At 43.5% G+C, this 18885-nt stretch overlaps 1 protein-coding gene across 1 annotated transcript in view; it reads left to right on the forward strand.

Moving 5' to 3' along the window:
- Nucleotides 1–18885, forward strand: part of LOC143769021 (BPI fold-containing family B member 4-like) — a 292026-nt gene that overhangs the window by 206822 nt on the left and 66319 nt on the right. The window contains exon 6 of the mRNA XM_077257623.1: nucleotides 8139–8243. Coding sequence (XP_077113738.1) covers nucleotides 8139–8243 — 105 coding nt within the window. The remainder of the gene's footprint in view (nucleotides 1–8138; nucleotides 8244–18885) is intronic.

Here is an 18885-nt window from a genome sequence, read left to right on the forward strand (position 1 = left end):
CCCCAGGTTGACACACTGCACCACTACAGTACTGTCGTAGATGGTGGCTAGCATCTGAGCAATGAGGAGCTCTGAAGGTAGTTGATCCATTAGGGTTGACTCTATCTGGACTTCCACTCCTTCGAGGGGTGAACTCCCGGACTGTGGTGGGTAAACAATTGTTGTTTCTGCGGCAGGAGAAATGTGTGAGAAGACTTAGATGTGACAGAGAAGGAAGAAGTGGCAGATAGGGTTAATGGGATGGCGGTGGTTGGTGAGGCCCACTGGTCTGCATTATAGCAGAGTGAGATTCCCACACTAAGGCCAGTTGATCGTGCAACCTTGGTCGCTCTTCTCTGCACCCGCTCTAGTTCAGCTATGTCTTTCTTATGGGGCTGAGGATGCAGTGGGAGATGGGGCTGAGGAAGCAGTGGTTGTTGTGGTTGCATCACTTCATGTCTGTGTGGGAAGATGCAATGTAACCTCCTCCTCTTTCTCTTCCTCCACCTCCTCTGCTGAGCTACTCAGCTGTGTACCTCTGGCTTCACACAAAGTGGGAACTTGTCATGAATCCCCAATGGCTAGGGATAGCACAGGACAAGCAAGGTACAAATAAATAACGGACGAGCTCTAGGGTGATGGAACCTGGGCTGACCGCTGCCCTACGCCTGACAAATGCAACTAGAGATAGCCAGGGAGCGTGCCTACGTTGGTTCTAGACGCCACGCACCAGCCTAAGAGCTAACTAGTACTGCAGAGAAAATAAAGACCTCACTTGCCTCCAGAGGGATGAACCCCAAAAGGTATAGTTGCCCCCCACATGTATTGACGGTGAAATGAGAGGAAGGCACACACATAGAGATGATATATATAGGTTTAGCAAATTGAGGCCCGCTGTAAACTAGAAAGCAGAACGATACAAAAGGGGTCTGAGCGGTCAGCAAAAAACCCTAATCAAAAAAACCATCCTGAGATTACAAGAACCCATGTGCCAACTCATGGCACATGGGGAGAACCTCAGTCCACTAGAGCTACCAGCTAGCATAGAGACATAATAAGCAAGCTGGACAAAAAAAACCAAACAACTGAAAATCAGCACTTAGCTTATCCTGAAAGATCTGGGAGCAGGTAGGCAGGAACCAAACAGAGCACATCTGAATACATTGATAGCCGGCAAGGGAATGACAGAAAGGCCAGGTAAAATAGGAAACACCCAGCCTCTGATGGACAGGTGGAAACCAAAGGCCGCAACCCACCAAAGTCACCCAGTACCAGCAGTAACCACCAGAGGGAGCCCACAAACAGAATCCACAACAGGAACTACAACCTCATCGTCATCCTCTCTGTTCTCACACTCTTTGCCCTGAGAGTCACCCTCCTCCTCTTCCAGCCCTGACACCACAGTACAGTCTGCATGCATTTCTGTTATCTGAGTTTCATCAGGATCACCTCCACCCTTGGTGGTTAACATCTGGTGATGAGGGTCTGGATTCTGCTTGGACCCTACTTCGTCCAGCCTGGATCCAGCATGAAAAAATTTTGGGTATTGGTGCAGATGCTTTCCTCTGGATTCTGTGATTCTTCGGAACAGACCTCTGATGGTCATGGAATAGAATGTGTGAACAGCTCTGCAGACTGAACCTTTGAGGTTCCCCAGAGTCAGTTGGGCATTTGGAAATTTTTGATGAGGGTGAAACAAGGGTGATCGGGGTGAGGGTTGTGCTGTGTGTCATGTTATGGTGGAGAAAGAGGAGGAGAGGCCACTTGATGCAGAGCTTGCCATCCATTATAGCACATGCTCTTTCTGGGCTTCATCTACAAGGCATACTGCTGCGCATCTGCCAGTAACAGATGTTTTCAGTCATCTTTGGATAGGACAAGACGGTGTTTGTTCAGTTGAGCCTTCATTCACATTAACACCTAACCCATTAACACCTAACCCATGTACATGTCGAACACCAAGCGTATTCCCCATTCCACCATGACCTCACTTTTTCACACTTATGTTGTAAGTAGCCTTCCCCTCTTGTACCTTGCTGTTTGACAACCTTAGACCCACAGTTGTCAGCCACCTGTCAATAAATGAACAGTTACCATATATTTTCTTAGCTAATGTGCCTGAACAATACTGTTATGCCTAACAATTTCCACAACAAGTGGAAATCTGACCCTCTAATTTGCCACTGACAGTTTTATCACAAACGATTTGGAGTAGCTAATTGGGCCTCGTGACTGCACCTCAACATTTGGCCTAACAATTTTTAAGTGGAAATCTGGCCTTCTAATTTTCCACTGAAAGACAGTTTGATCACAAACGTTTTGGAGTAGCTATTTGGCCCTCCATGCTGCACCCTAATATTAGGCCTAACGATTTTCAAGTGGAAACCTGGCCTTCTGATTTGTCTCCGAAATACAGTTTTAGCACAAATGATTAAGAGTAGCTAATTGGGCCTAGTGGCTCCAAACCCAATATTAGACCTAACAATTTTTCCTTTTAAAATGTTTTTATTGAATTTTGTATTACAACTGGAAGTGGGACGGTAAAGGAGGGGAGGGAGGAAAGGGTAAGTTATGAAACAGGAAAGGTTATTAAAAATTAGAGAACTCACAATTCACAATTTTAACAATCAATTCTAACTTTTGATTAAAAGATGTTATTATAAATTTTCCAAGTACAGGTATTTTAATTCCGTTGAAAAGAGATATTGATGGTACTGTTGAACCACAAACACCATCAAGATATATAGATGATAATTATATGCTGCAGAATTTGTTAATCCATATCTTCCTTTTTTTAAAGTATTTGAATACATTGTTATTATTTAGTGCAAATCTCCATTCCAAATTACAATGTAGATGCATCTGATCAAGGATGTCTGAAAAATTGGGGGATTATATTTTTTCCAACAATATGTTATTGCATTCTTGACCACTAAGAAGACATTCGTAATGACAGATCTCACTAAAGGGTCATATTGTTCAAAGTCAAGGGATAACAGCGCCCTTTGCGGTGTAATTTCAAAACTTTTAGCAATAGAAGCAATATGATTTGAGGCCTGACTCCAGAGTTTTTTTTTAATTTGGGCATCCCCAGAAGAGGTGGTATATGCTACCCGGTTGACCACATTCCCTCCAACATAGGGAGGAATATTATTGATTCATGTGAGATAGTCGAATAGGGGTTAGGTACCATCTGGTCATAATTTTGAAAAAGGACTCATGCAAAGCCATAGAGATATTTGATTTATAGGTATTGGTTATAGCGCTGTCCCATTTCTCAGTTTCAAGTTCCTTATCCAGGTCAGCCTCCCACCTTTTCATATAAACATTTTTGGAGTTTATATTATTTTTAGTAAGATAGTTGTACAAGTTTCTTAAACTCTATATATTTTTATTATTTGGGCTGCACAGTAGTGAAAAGAATATTTCAAAATTCAAAGTTTTTCCTAATAAAAGTTTTTGTATGGTGTCTCTTAGCATAATAAAGATGATTAGCTCAGATGAAGGAAGATTGAATTTAGACTTGATCTCAGACCTAACAATTTTTAAGTGGAAATCTGGCCTTCTGATTTTGCACTGAAACACAATTTTAGCACAAATGATTTGGAGTAGCTAATTGGCCCTCCGGAGACTGCCACACAGTTTTTACGCTACTTTGATGCTGCAAGATTGGTTTCACATATGACAGGATCCTATTTATTTAACTGACAAGTTCACTTTCAGCACCAGCACTAGTGCAGGAGCAGTCTCTCTGCATTGTGACACTGAGACAATGGTGCCAGCAAAACAAGATGTCTGCTTTTTATATGGCCAGGGATATCTTGTGTCTTGATGTTGTGTATGGTTTCTGCACCCTGATTGGCTGCTGGAATATAAAGTCAAGAGAAAAGAATAAAAGAGCGTGCCGCTCCTGTAATGTCTCCACACGCTCTTCTAACCTCTCACACCCCCTTCCCTCATCAAACACGTAACCCCATCCCCCCGCTCATCATACAGCACCACTATCCTAGCTAAGGTAATAACAAAAGCATTAGTGCAAACGCAATGATTTACCAAACTTTGACCGAATTTTGCTGAGTTTGATGAAAAATGCTTGTGAACATAAACACGAATCCGAATGTGCTACCTTCGTGTCGAATTTGAAACACGTTCACTCATCTCTATTTAACTGTACCTGCTTATACTAAGGCTACTTTCACACTAGCGTCGTGCACTGCACGTCGCTATGCGTCGTTTTGTAGAAAAAACGCATCCTGCAAAAGTGCTTGCAGGATGCGTTTTTTCTCCATTGACTTGCATTAGCGACGCAGTGCGACGCATTGCCACACGTCGCAACTGTCATGCGACGGTTGCATCGTGTTGCGTCGGACAGTCGCCACCAAAAAACGTTACATGTAACGTTTTTTGGTGCGTCATCTGCAGCATTTCCGACCGCGCATGCGCGGCCGGAACTCCACCCCCGCCTCCCCGCACCTCACAATGGGGCAGCAGATGCATTGAAAAACAGCATCCGCTGCCCCCATTGTGCGGCGCTTCCACAGCTAGCGTCGGTACATCGCAACGTCGCATAGCGACATGCAGTGCACGACGCTAGTGTGAAAGAAGCCTTAGTCAGTGGTACTGAGAGAAACTGCTGTCATTGTGTTTGTTACACTGTTTACCTTCCATCTTTTCCTTTGTTTTATAAACTGGTTAAGTAAATATACACATTATATTGTCATAGAGGAGTGAGGAAACACACTGTTTGCCAATGCTATTGTGGGGGCATGTTGTTCTTTCCCCATTATGAGGCTGCTTGCTTATGACTGGTTTGCATTAGAAAAAGGAATAAGTACATGCCCCCAATGAAATCTCTTTTTTAATGCTCACTTAGACTGGATTTAAAAAAAAACACCTAACCATTCAGGTGTGAAATATTTTGCTAATATTTCCACAATGGAGAGGCAAAATTGAAAAAACAAAACAAATAATAATATTCTGCAGCGCCTTTATTTCATTGTGTGTCCAGTTCAACATGGAAAATTTGATGAATGATTCTCTTTAACCCCTTCACCCCCGGAGCTTTTTCCGTTTTTCCGTTTTCGTTTTTCGCTCCCCTCCTTCCCAGAGCCATAACTTTTTTATTTTTCCGTCAATTTGGCCATGTGAGGGCTTATTTTTTGCGGGACGAGTTGTACTTTTGAACGACATCATTGGTTTTAGCATGTCGTGTACTAGAAAACGGGAAAAAAATTCCAAGTGCAGTGAAATTGCAAAAAAAGTGCAATCCCACACTTGTTTTTTGCTTGCCTATTTTGCTAGGTTCACTAAATGCTAAAACTGACCTGCCATTATGATTCTCCAGGTCACTACGAGTTCATAGACACCTAACATGACTAGGTTATTTTTCACCTAAGTGGTGAAAAAAAATTCCAAACTTTGCAAAAAACAAAACAAAACAAAATTGCGCCATTTTCCGATACTCGTAGCGTCTCCATTTTTCGTGATCTGGGGTCAGGTGAGGGCTTATTTTTTGCGTGCCGAGCTGGCATTTTTAATGATAGCATTTTGGTGTAGATACGTTCTTTTGATCGCCCGTTATTGCATTTTAATGCAATGTCGTGGCGACCAAAAAAACGTAAATCTGGCGTTTCGAATTTTTTTCTCATTACGCCATTTAGCGATCAGGTTAATGCTTTTTTTTAATTGATAGATCGGGCGATTCTGAACGCGGCGATACCAAATATGTGTAGGTTTTTGGGGTTTTTTATTGATTTATTTTGATTGGGGCGAAAGGGGGGTGATTTAAACTTTTATGTTTTTTTTATTTTTTTCACATTTTTAAAAACTTTTTTTTTTTACTTTTGCCATGCTTCTATAGCCTCCATGGGAAGCTAGAAGCAGGCACAGCCCGATCGGCTCTGCTACATAACAGCGATCATCAGATCGCTGTTATGTAGCTAAAATGCAGGTGTGCTGTGAGCGCCGACCACAGGGGGGCGCTCACAGCCACCGGCAATCAGTAACCATAGAGGTCTCAAGGACCTCTATGGTTACAATGGAGGAGCATCGCCGACCCCCGATCATGTGACAGGGGTCGGCGATGCGCTCATATCCGGCCGCACGGCCGGATGCGGTAGTTAAATGCCGCTGTCTGCGCTTGACAGCGGCATTTAACTAGTTAATAGCGGCGGGTGATCGCGATTTCACCCGCCGCTATTGCGCGCACATGTCAGCTGTAAAAAACAGCTGACATGTCGCGACTTTGATGTGCGCTCACCGCCGGAGCGCACATCAAAGCGGGGGTCCCGACATGTGACGTACTATACCGTCACATGTCGGGAAGGGGTTAAAGAGGACTTGTCACCAGGTAAAAAGTTTTCATGTCGTATTTTATTCCTGCTGCTCCCCTAAGTAGGTCATTGTTTTTCTTTTTTAAATCCATTTATGTGGTTCCAGTGATATTGGCCTTTTTATTTAGTTCTAATTTTTGCAATATTTACAAAGTGGGCGGTGCTCACAGAGTAATTATACAGAGCAGCCTAAAGACATACAGTGGGTACGGAAAGTATTCAGACCCCTTTAAATTTCTCACTCTTTGTTTCATTGCAGTGATTTGGTAAATTCAAAAAAGTTCATTTTTTTTTCATTAATGTATACTCTGCACCCCATTTTAACTGAAAAAAAGCAGAAATGTAGAAAAGAAAATCTGAAATATCACATGGTCATAAGTATTCAGACCCTTTGCTCAGACACTTATATTTAAGTCACACGCTGTCCATTTCCTTGTGATCCTCCTTGAGATGGTTCTACTCTTTCATTGAAGTCCAGCTGTGTTTAACTAATAAACTGGCCAAGCAGCTCAGAGACAATTGTGGCAAGGCACAGATTTGGCCAAAGTTACAAAAGAATTTCTGCAGCACTCAAGGATCCTAAGAGCACAGTGGCCTCCATAATTCTTAAATGGTAAACATTTGGGACCACCAGAAGTCTTCCTAGACCTGGCCATCCAGCAAAACTGAGCAATAGTGGGAGAAGAACTGGAGAGGATCTGCAAGAAAGAATGGCAGAGGATCCCCAAATCCAGGAGTAAAAAACTTGTTATTCCCAAGAAGGCTCATGGCTGTACTAGCTCAAAATGGTGCTTCTACTCAGTACTGAGCAAAAGTCTGAATACTTATGACCAAGTGATATTTCAGTTTTAATTTTTTAATAAATTTGCAAAAAAAAAAATTTCAGTCAAGATGGGGTGCAGAGTGTACATTAATGAAAACAAAAATGAACTTTTTTGAATTTACCAAATGGCGGCAATGAAACAAAGTGTGAAAAATGTAAAGAGGTCTGAATACTTTCCGCACCCACTATAAGTACACAGAATCCTGTTAGTCATGGCCCTTTGGTAAAGACCATAAGATATCATTCGCAGTATTTTGCACCATTGTTTGTATGCAAAAGCATGGAGAGGAACTTACAAAGAAAAACTTTAATTGAAAGATTGATATATATTTTGTGTTTTGAAGACACTCCTGGGTTTGGCATACCAATACTGATTAAAAATACTGATGCGTGAATGAGGCCCAAAAATTTGTACCATATTTATGGAAACATCTGGTGGATTTAAAAAAGTAAAAAAATTGAATACCCTAGGGAGCAGCAGGAATGAAATTAAAGCAAAAACTGGACACTTTTGATCTTGGTCTTCTTTCCGTAATGGTCAAAAAGGTAGTCGCGTTTCTTATTTTTTCACTTTTTTTCACAGTATTAAGAGGTCTTCTAGAAAAAAAAATAGCTTATTTCTACCTTTCAATGTGTGATTGGTGAGGGTCTAATTAATTATTGAGACTGACACCAATTGGCAGTAAGAGGCAGTGACAATGCAACAAGTGCTGAGAAAGTGAATGAGGCCGAGCATCAATACCAGCTGCAATCAATCTTGGGTAAAAATGTAGAGGTCCATTACCCTGGGAATCACTGTAGCCACTTTAGTCTGCTGATTAGAAAGAACCACTGGACTGGACCCTCACCAATCATATATTGATTATTTATGCAAAGGCCCCTAAAATGTTGTATTTGAATATCTTCGATACAGGCCATAACTATTGCCATATACCAAGGCACAAATGAATACATAGTCTCATTGCTACATTGAAGAACTGTTGTACTTTTACTATTTCTTTCAGCCTACGAATTATAGACCTTACACTTCCACAAATATCTTTGCACCTTTTACCTGGTATTGGAGTTCATCTGCACCTATACACAAAAGTGGCAATCAATGGTAATAGGTAAGAAAATACATTTAAATGAAATGTGTGATGGTTCTTATTTTGACTGGATATGGGATCCGGGATTTAGGAGCGACCAAAGACCCTGGGTGGGAAAGTTCGCTCCCATACACCTGTCAGTGTCATACAGGTCTATTAACAGACAGCTGGGTTAGCTAAGCAGAGTGTGTTGTTTTGGAGTTGGAGAAAGATTATTCATGGTGGACAGTCTATGTTGGAGACTGAGAAGTGCCTATAAATGCAAGTTGGTAAGACCATTTTATTTCCTTTGCCAGAGGCCTGATTTGTTATTGCTTTGTGTTGAAGAAAGATGACATTTATTTTGGAGATGTAAAGTTTATGAAGGAGTATAAACTTTCGTTTTTCGTTTTTTTGGACATTGAAACTGTCACAATTCCTTCTCTCAGTGAGTGACTGCTTTGCTGCTCTATGGAATCTGGGTCATGCTGAGTTGTCAGTATTTTGATTTATAGCTTTGCAATCCAATCTTGTGATGGGCATGCTGAGCTGTCAGTACTTTGAATGAGAGCTTGGCCATCCAATATGTGACTGGGAGCTGTTGGGCATTTTCGCAGATGTTCTCTGTTCTGGAGATTGCTCAGCTACTTAACTGATTTGTCTGCCTCTGAACCCTGATGGATGCAGTTTGCGCTTCCTTTTTGCCTGATTCTGTTGTGCTGAGTTCTGATCTTCTGCTGCCTGACCCTTTGGACCATGTTCTGACTATCCCTTCGTCTTATACTTTTGCTTTGATCTACTATCTCCTGGTATTTTGACTCTGGACAACGACAATAATTACTCCCTTGTCTTTTTCCTTGGTTTTCTAAGTGTTATGTGCTCTCTTAGTACTGACCCCAGAACATCTGACTTCTCTGCCTCACAGTTTGTAAGTTTTACAGAAATCTATGCACAAGCAGATAAAATCTTATTTAAGACATGATTTAAGATCAGGTTGCAGCCTCAAAAAATGTTGCTCAAAACATATTTCTCAGAACAGGGTGGGCTCCCGTTTTTCGTGGGCCCTGGGCAAAAGAGTCTCAGTGGGCCCCTTAGCGCATACCACAATTCATGATGCACAGACATGGCAGAGAAATATAGGTATAGTACAATGCCAAAGATTTCACTTACTTCTTATACTACATTACATGAGTGATATCAATAGCCCAGAAACCGGACAGCAGAATGCTCCATGCAGTATTATGGGCACCACATAGTGCTCCATATATAATAATGAGCCCCATATATTGCTCCATATAGAATAATGGACCCCATATAATGTTCCATACAGTATAATGCGCTCCATATATTGCTCCATACAGTATAATGAGACCGATATAATGTGTTATCTATATATATAATTGTCTAAGGGTTTTTCCGTCCGTCTGTCTGTCTGTCTGTCTTTCTGTCTGTCTGTCTGTCTTTCTGTCTGTCTGTCTTTCTGTCTGTCTGTCCTGGAAATCCCGCGTCTCTGATTGGTCGAGGCCGCCAGGCCTCGACCAATCAGCGACGGGCACAGTATCGACGTAGATGTCATAATGGTTGCCATGGCGACGATGATGTCATAAAGGTTGCCTTGACCAATCAACGACGGGCACAGTCTGCCGCGAATTCTGGAATCATCATTGTCCATATACTACGGGGACATGCATATTCTAGAATACCCGATGCGTTAGAATCGGGCCACAATCTAGTGCAATATAATGAGCTCTATATATTGCTCCATACAGAATAATGGACCCCATATAATACTCCATACAGAATATGACCCATATAATGCTCTATACAGTATATGAGTGGCACCATATATTGCTCCAAACAGAATGGGCCCCATATAATGCTCCATATATAATTGACTACCGTATTCATGGCTCTCTGCACTGAGACTTTTCAGGCAGAGGGTGCACAGTACTGACATCATCGCGCCCTCTGTTACGAATGTCACTGTTAGAGGATGAGGAAGATGCCGCAGTGGTGGATTTGGGAGAGGTGAGTATCGCAAATGCATAGCAGAGTCCCCAACGGCGAGTGGGTCCCCCACCTGCTCAGGGTCCTGACTCTGGACCTGTCTCAGAGCTACTTTATTATATAGCAAGTTTATTATGCACTGTAAAGCGGCATCGTGAATAAGCAGAACTTATCTTCTTACTGAGCCTCACAGGTTTGTAAAGGACAGGTTTTCGTCAAGGTGTACACCACGTTAGTGCCCTTTTTTGCAAGTCAGCTACAGGTGTCGCTGGTCTGACAGCGCATGCATGTGCTTACTCACCTACTGGTGTGTGATGTGCCCACGTGCTGGCAAGGCTGTGTGAGCAGCAGAGGCCAGTTGTTGAGCATCAGCTCCAACATGCCTGTCAGTATTCTGGTCAGCATCTGCACATAACAACTGAAGAGTGGGCATGGATGTCTGATATTTGTGCGATTTTTCAAGACTTTAAGGACTTCACAGAGATGGTGAGGGGTGATGACGCAATAATCATTTCAACAATCACAGTTCTGTGGCTACTTAAACAGTCGCTGCTCACAAATAAACATGAGGCTATTCATGTAGACCAGGTGGAAATGAAGGAATACATAAGGCAGATAGATTGTACGCACAGCAGTCTCATTTCATGTGCTCAGCTTGGCTTGGGTAACAATGAGGAGGTGGACGCTGAGGAGGAGGAACAGGAGCTGGTGGCTAGTACAACAGAGGCTAGTACCCACACAACCCTAATCCCATCTCCTACATGGATGGGCTGAGGATAGGAATGAGAAGGACGAGAGGAAAGAGGAGATGGAGAGTCGTCATCATGGAGAAGACCGGGAAATGTTGACTGAAGGGACCTTGACACATACTGTATGGCAGATTTTATGTACAGCTGCCTTTTGCCTTTCCCTTGACCCTGATGTTGCATCCATTTTGGATAAAAAGAGTACTGGTTGTTCACCCTGCTAGACCCATACTACAAGAAGAACTTTGCATCTCTTCTTCCTGAAGAGGAGAGGACTTCAAAAATGGTGCTATACCAGAAGGCCATAGTGTAAATTATGTTGAAATAGTTCACATCAGACAACATTACTAGCAGGGGGAAAGCATCATTGTACAACCAATAAGGAGAGGCCAAGGAAAAACACAACAGAGGCAGGGGTACACTGTCAAAGGCATGGGCCAATTTCATGACGACAGCTCAGCGTTGAGGGCCTGATGACTGGGTATTTTTGACATGAAGGAAAAGTTTTTAAAGATGGTCAAACAATACCTGGCCGACCAAACCAGTGTATTCCCTAATTCCTCTGCAACTTTCAACTAATGGGTCTCACAGCTGAACACCTTGCATTAGCTGTCCCTCTATGCCTTGGAGGTGTTTTGCTGGTTAGCATCTTGTCTGAGTGGATTTTTAGTGCTTCCGGGGGGTCATACCAGACAGGCGCTTTTGCCTGTCAACTAAGAATGCAGACAGAGGACAGCAGCACAAAGTGCTTTAAATATTCAATATTTTAATGAGGCCCGCCAGTTGTTGCCTTTCTATGGATGGCCGTCCTCATAATTTGTGTCTGGCTTTGTATTTTTTGCAAAGCATTTATGACTGTATAAGTACATTAAATGCACCTTCAAAATATTTTAGTTTCAAATTGTTTTGAGGATTCAATCACTCATCCATACAGTTTAACACTGTTATTGTTGCATTGCAATGGTATGTAGAACTTACAAAAAAATAGATATTTCAGTATTAGATTACTCATCCATAGTGTATTAAAAGCCTTTACATTTTGGTGGTGTATGACACTACAAAAAAGTGTTGCTTGTTTGTTTGCATTTCTTACCCATACATTATTCCATCTTCTGGGATACATTTTTGTGATATATAACACTCAAAAAATGTTTAAAAATTTTGCTGGGTTACATTTCTCAGCCTTGCAATATTACATGATCTTGGGTACATTTCACTGGTCTATAACGCTCAAAAAAAGTGTTCAAAATTTAATCGTTACTATATTGCTCATCCATAGACGTTTGCATATTTTTGGGTATATTTCAAGGTATGTAACCCTCAAACTTATTCAAAATTTATTTGGAATTAAATTGCTTATCCATAGGTTATTAACCCCTTAGTGACGGAGCCAATTTTTACAATTCTGACCACTGTCATTTTATGAGGTTATAACTCTGGAATGCTTTAACAGATCCTGTTGATTCTGAGACTGTTTTTTCGTGACATATTGTACTTCATGATAGTATTAACATTTCTTTGATATTACTTGCAATTATTTATGAAAAAAACAGAAATATGGCGAAAATGTTTAAAATTTTGCAATTTTCAAACTTTGTATTTTTATTCCCTTAAATCAGAGAGATATGTGACCAAAAATAGGTAATAAATAACATTTCCACATGTCTACTTTACATCAGCACAATTTTGGAAACAATTTTTTTTTGTTAGGGAGTTATAAGGGTTAAAAGTTGACCAGCAATTTCTCATTTTTACAACACCAATTTTTTTTAGGGACCACATCACATTTGAAGTCATTTTGAGGGCTCTATATGATAGAAAATAACCAAGTGTGGCAACATTCTAAAAACTGCACCCCTCAAGGTGCTCAAAACCACATTCAAGAAGTTTATTAACCCTTTGCGTGCTTCACAGGAACTGAAACAATGTGGAAGGAAAAAATGAACATTTAACTTTTTTTTGCAAACATTTTACTTCAGAACCATTTTTTTTTATTTTCACAAGTGTAAAAACAGAAATTTAACCATAAATTTTGTTGTGAAATTTCTCCTGAATACGCCGATACCCCATATGTGGGGGTAAACCACTGTTTTTGCGCACTGCAGAGCTTGGAAGAGAAGGAGCGCCGTTTGACTTTTTCAATGCAGAATTGGCTGAAATTGAGATCGGACGCCATGTCGCGTTTGGAGAGCCCCTGATGTGCCTAAACAGTGGAAACCCCCACCCAAGTGACACCATTTTGGAAACTAGACCCCTTAACCCCTTAACGACCGCCGATACGCCTTTTAACGGCGGCCGCTAAGGGTACTTAAACCACAGCGCCGTTAATTAACGGCGCTGTGGAAAAAGTGAATAGCGCCCCCCAGAGTCGGATTTTCTCTGGGGTCTCGGTTGCCGAGGGTAGCCGAGACCCCAGAGAACATGATTCGGGGGGGTTTTACCGACCCCCGAGTTGCGATCGCCGGTAATTAACCGTTTACCGGCGGTCGCAACAAAAAAAAAAAAACGCGATTTGCCGTTTAATTTCTCTGTCCTCCGATGTGATCGCACATCGGAGGACAGAGAAATGTGGTCCCCGATGGCCCCCAATAGCCCCCCAATACTTACCTACCTCCCCCGGTGCTCCTCGTGTCTCCCCATGGGCGCCGCCATCTTTTTTCCGGGAAAAAATGGCGGGCGCACGCGCAGTGCGCCCGCCGCCCGGCACCCGGATGTTCTTTGGGGTCTCGGCTGCCGGGGGTAGCCGAGACCCCAAAGAACATGATCGGGGTCGATTTGCACCGACCCCTGCTTTGCGATCGCCGGTAATTAACAGTTTACCGGCGACCGCAAAAAAAAAAAAAAAAAAAAAGCGATCAGTTATTTCTCTGTCCTCTGATGTGATCGCACATCAGAGGACAGAGAAATAGGGGGATTCGGGGACCCTATCATACTCACCCGGGGTCCCTGGGTCCTCTTCTGTCTTCTCCTGCCAGCCGGCTTTTTCATCATGGCGGGCGCATGCGCAGTGCGCCCGCCATCTGCTGCCATCTGCCGGCCGGCAGGAGAAGACAAGTTGGGGCTAAAATTAGGGTTAGGGTTAGGGTTAGGGTTAGGGTTAGAGTTAGGGTTAGGGTTAGGGTTAGAGTTAGGGTTAGGGTTGGGGCTAAATTTAGGGTTAGGGTTAGGGCTAGGGTTAGGGTTAGGCTACTTTCACACTAGCGTTTTTTGGCTTCCGTCGCAATGCGTCGTTGGAGAAAAAACGCATCCTGCAAAAGTGCTTGCAGGATGCGTTTTTTCTCCATTGGCTTGCATTAGCGACGCATTGCGACGGATTGCCACATGTCGCATCCGTCGTGCGACGGATGCGTCGTGCTTCGGCGGACCGTCGACACAAAAAAAACTACATGTAACTTTTTTGTGCGACGTGTCCCACATATTTCAGTGCCACGTGCCACGTATTTAAGTGACACGTGCCACGTATCAAAGTGCCACGTGCCACATATTTCAGTGCCACGTATCAAAGTGCCACGTGCCACGTATCAAAGTGCCACGTGCCACGTATCAAAGTGCCACGTGCCACGTATCAAAGTGCCACGTGCCACATATTTCAGTGCCACGTATCAAAGTGCCACGTGCCACGTATCAAAGTGCCACGTGCCACATCTTTCAGTGCCACGTGCCACGTATTTAAGAGACACGTGCCACGTATCAAAGTGCCACGTGCCACATATTTCAGTGCCACGTGCCACGTATTTAAGTGACACGTGCCACGTATCAAAGTGCCACGTGCCACATATTTCAGTGCCACGTATCAAAGTGCCACGTGCCACGTATCAAAGTGCCACGTGCCACGTATCAAAGTGCCACGTGCCACGTATCAAAGTGCCACGTGCCACATATTTCAGTGCCACGTGCCACGTATCAAAGTGCCATGTGCCACGTATCAAAGTGCCACGTGCCACATCTTTCAGTGCCACGTGCCACGTATTTAAGAGACACGTGCCACGTATCAAAGTGCCACGTGCCACATATTTCAGTGCCACGTGCCACGTATTTAAGTGACACGTGCCACGTATCAAAGTGCCACGTATCACGTATTTCAGTGCCACGTATTTCAGTGACACGTATCACGTATAAGTGCCACGTGTCACGTATTTAATTGCCACATATTTAAGTGCCACGTATCAAGATTTTCCATGGAGAACAGACACATCCAGAGATATGTCTGCTCTCCACGGCTGCAGCAACACACTGACAGGAGCCATAGTTCCTGTCGGTGTGTCACTGCGCATGCGCAAGCGAGTTTACCGGCGGTCATTGACCCCGGCACTCTCGCTTAACGGCAGTGCTGCGTGGGAAAGTTCAACGCAGCTGTACTGCTGTTAACCGAGACGCCGGAGTCATTGAACTCCGGAACAGTACGCGATACACTGCTAGGAGCTTCGCTCCTGGCAGTGTATCGCCGGAGAGCAGCCGATCGGCGTGGGACACTCGTTTTATGGATTCTGCGGACAGGGAGTATGAATTTGGTTTATTATTTTTGGATTTTTTCCTGGAGGATCGAGGGCTTCGCCTACAAGTGTGCTGTTGGTGAGTATATACTCTGTGTTATATGTTGTATGTACTGTGTGTCATGTATGTGTATTGTGTGTAGGTGTTTTGTGTAACTTTACAATTGTGCTAAGTCGCCGGACACAGGGACAACTCTCCCATCCTAATACCGGATGGGAGTAGTAGTCCCATACGGCGACTTAGCACAATGGTGGCACTAGCGTCGCATGGGGACACACACACGCACACACACGCACATACACGCACACACACACACACAGAAGGACTCCATGCTGCTTCACTGGGGGGCGGGGGCTTCCCTCTTCCTGTCCGACGTCACGTCCGGTCCTGGGTGTCAACCCCTCCGTACAAAGACGCCGACACCCAGGACAAAGGCGCTGTGTGTGGAAGGTAATATGGGGCCCTAGGGGGATACGCAGACACGCCGCTGCGTAAAGAATTGACATGTCAATTCTTTTTACGCCGGCGTGTTTGCAGACAAAAGCGCCACGTTTTTTTGCGGTGTGTCTGAACGGCAAAGTGAATTTCTCATTCACTTTGCCAGCAGACGAAAATGACATTGCGCATTTTTGAAAAGCGCCCGCAAAATAGCGCTCAAAAATGCGCTATGTCTGAAAGTAGCCTAAGGCTTCTTTCACACTTGCGTCGGTACGGGGCGGTCGCAATGCGTCAGCCCGATGTACCGACGCACGTTGTGAAAATTGTGCACAACGTGGGCAGCGGATGCAGTTTTTCAACGCATCCGCTGCCCAGTCTATGTCCTGGGGAGGAGGGGGCAGAGTTACGGCCACGCATCCGCGGAAATGGCGGACGCGACGTACAAAAAAAAGGTTACATTGAACTTTTTTTGTGACGACGGGGGCTAAAGTTATGGTTAGGGTTGGGGCTAAAGTTAGGGTTGGGGCTAAAGTTAGGGTTAGAGTTGGGATTAGGGTTAGGGTTTGGATTAGGGTTGGGATTAGTGTTACGTTTGGGATTAGGGTTGGGATTAGGGTTAGGGTTGGGATTAGGGTTAGGGGTGTGTTGGATTTAGGGTTTTGATTAGGGTTATGGTTAGGGTTGAGATTAGGGCTGTTTTGGGGTTAGGGTTGTGATTATCGTTAGGGTTGTGATTAGGATTATGGATCGGGTTGAGATTAGGGTTAGGGCTGTGTTGGGGTTAGGGTTGGAGTTAGAATTGGGGGGTTTCCACTGTTTAGGTACATCAGGGGGTCTCCAAACACGACAGCCAATTTTGCGCTAAAAAAGTCAAATGGTACTCCCTCCCTTCTGAGCTCTGCCGTGCGCCCAAACAGTGGTTTACCCCCACATATGGGGCATCAGCGTACTCGGGATAAATTGGACAACAACTTTTGGGGTCCAATTTCTCCTGTTACCCTTGTGAAAATAAAAACTTGGGGGCTAAAAATCTTTTTTGTTGGAAAAAAATATATTTTTTTATTTTCACTACTCTGCATTATAAATTTCTGTGAAGCACTTGAGCTTTCAAAGTTCTCACTACATATCTAGATAAGTTCCTTAGGGGGTCTAGTTTCCAAAATTTGGTCACTTGTGGGGGTTTCTACTGTTTAGGTACATTAGGGGTCTGCAAACGCAACATAACGCCCGCAGACAATTCTATCAAAGTCTGCATTGCAAAATGGCGCTCCTTCCCTTCCGAGCTCTGCCGTGCGCCCAAACAGTGGTTTACCCCCACATATGGGGTACCAGCATACTCAGGACAAATTGGACAACAACTTTTGGGGTCCAATTTCTCTTGTTACCCTTGTGAAAATAAAAATTTGGGGGCTAAAAAAATCTTTTTTGTGGGAAAAAAAATATTTTTTATTTTCACTACTCTGCATTATAAACTTCTGTGAAGCACTTGGGCATTCAAAGTTCTCACCACATATCTAGATAAGTTCCTTGGGGGGTCTATTTTCCAAAATGGCGTCACTTGTTGGGGGTTTCTACTGTTTAGGTACATTAGGGGTCTGCAAAGGCAACATAACGCCCGCAGACAATTCTATCAAAGTCTGCATTCCAAAATGGCACTCCTTCCCTTCCGAGCTCTGCCATGCGCCCAAACAGTGGTTTACCCCCACATATGGGGTACCAGCATACTCAGAACAAATTGGACAACAACTTTTGGGGTCCAATTTCTCTTGTTACCCTTGTGAAAATAAAAACTTGGGGGCTAAAAAATCTTTATTGTTAAAAAATATATATTTTTTATTTTCACGACTCTGCATTATAAACTTCTGTGATGCACTTGGGCATTCAAAGTTCTCACTACACATCTAGATAAGTTCCATGGGGGGTCTAGTTTCCAAAATGGGGTCACTTTTGGGGGGTTTCTGCTGTTTAGGCACATCAGGGGCTCTCCAAACGCGACATGGCGTCCGATCTCAATTCCAGTCAATTTTGCATTGAAAAGTCAAATGGCGCTCCTTTGCTTCCGAGCTCAGCCATGCGCCCAAACAGTGGTTTACCCCCACATATGGGGTGTCGGCGTACTCAAGACAAATTGTACAACAGCTTCTGGGGTCCATTTTTTCCTGTTACCCTTGGTAAAATAAAAATTTGGAGGCAAAAAGATCATTTTTGTAGAAAAAATGCGATTTTTTTATTTTCACGGCTCTACGTTATAAACTTCTGTGAAGCACCTGGGGGTTTAAAGTGCTCACCACACATCTAGATAAGTTCCTTAAGGGGTCTAGTTTTCAAAATGGTGTCATATGTGGGGGGTCTCTACTGTTTAGGCACATCAGCGGCTCTCCAAACGTGACATGGCGTCCGATCTCAATTCCAGCCAATTCTACATTGAAAAAGTAAAACGACACTCCTTCTCTTCCAAGCTCTGCGGTGCGCCCAAACAGTGGTTTACCCCCATATATGGGGTATCGACGTACTCAGGAGAAATTGCACAACAACTTTTGTGGTCTAATTTCTCCTGTTACCCTTGTGAAAATAAAAATTTGGGGGCAAAAAGATCATTTTTGTAGAAAAAATGAGATTTTTTATTTTCACGGCTCTACGTTATAAACTTCTGTGAAGCACTTGGGGGTTCAAAGTGCTCACCACACATCTAGATAAGTTCCTTGGGGGGTCTAGTTTCCAAAATGGTATCACTTGTGGGGGGTTTCCACTGTTTAGGCACATCAGGGACTCTCCAAACGCGACATGGCATCCGATCTCAATTCCAGCCAATTCTGCATTGAAAAAGTCAAACGGTGCTCCTTCACTTCCAAGCTCTGCGGTGCGCCCAAACAGTGGTTTACCTCCACATATGGGGTATCGACGTACTCAGGAGAAATTGCACAACAACTTTTGTGGTCTAATTTCTCCTGTTACCCTTGTGAAAATAAGAATTTGTGGGCGAAAAAATCATTTTTGTG

The sequence above is a fragment of the Ranitomeya variabilis genome, chromosome 4 (assembly GCF_051348905.1).
Source record: "Ranitomeya variabilis isolate aRanVar5 chromosome 4, aRanVar5.hap1, whole genome shotgun sequence".
NCBI lineage: Eukaryota > Metazoa > Chordata > Amphibia > Anura > Dendrobatidae > Ranitomeya > Ranitomeya variabilis.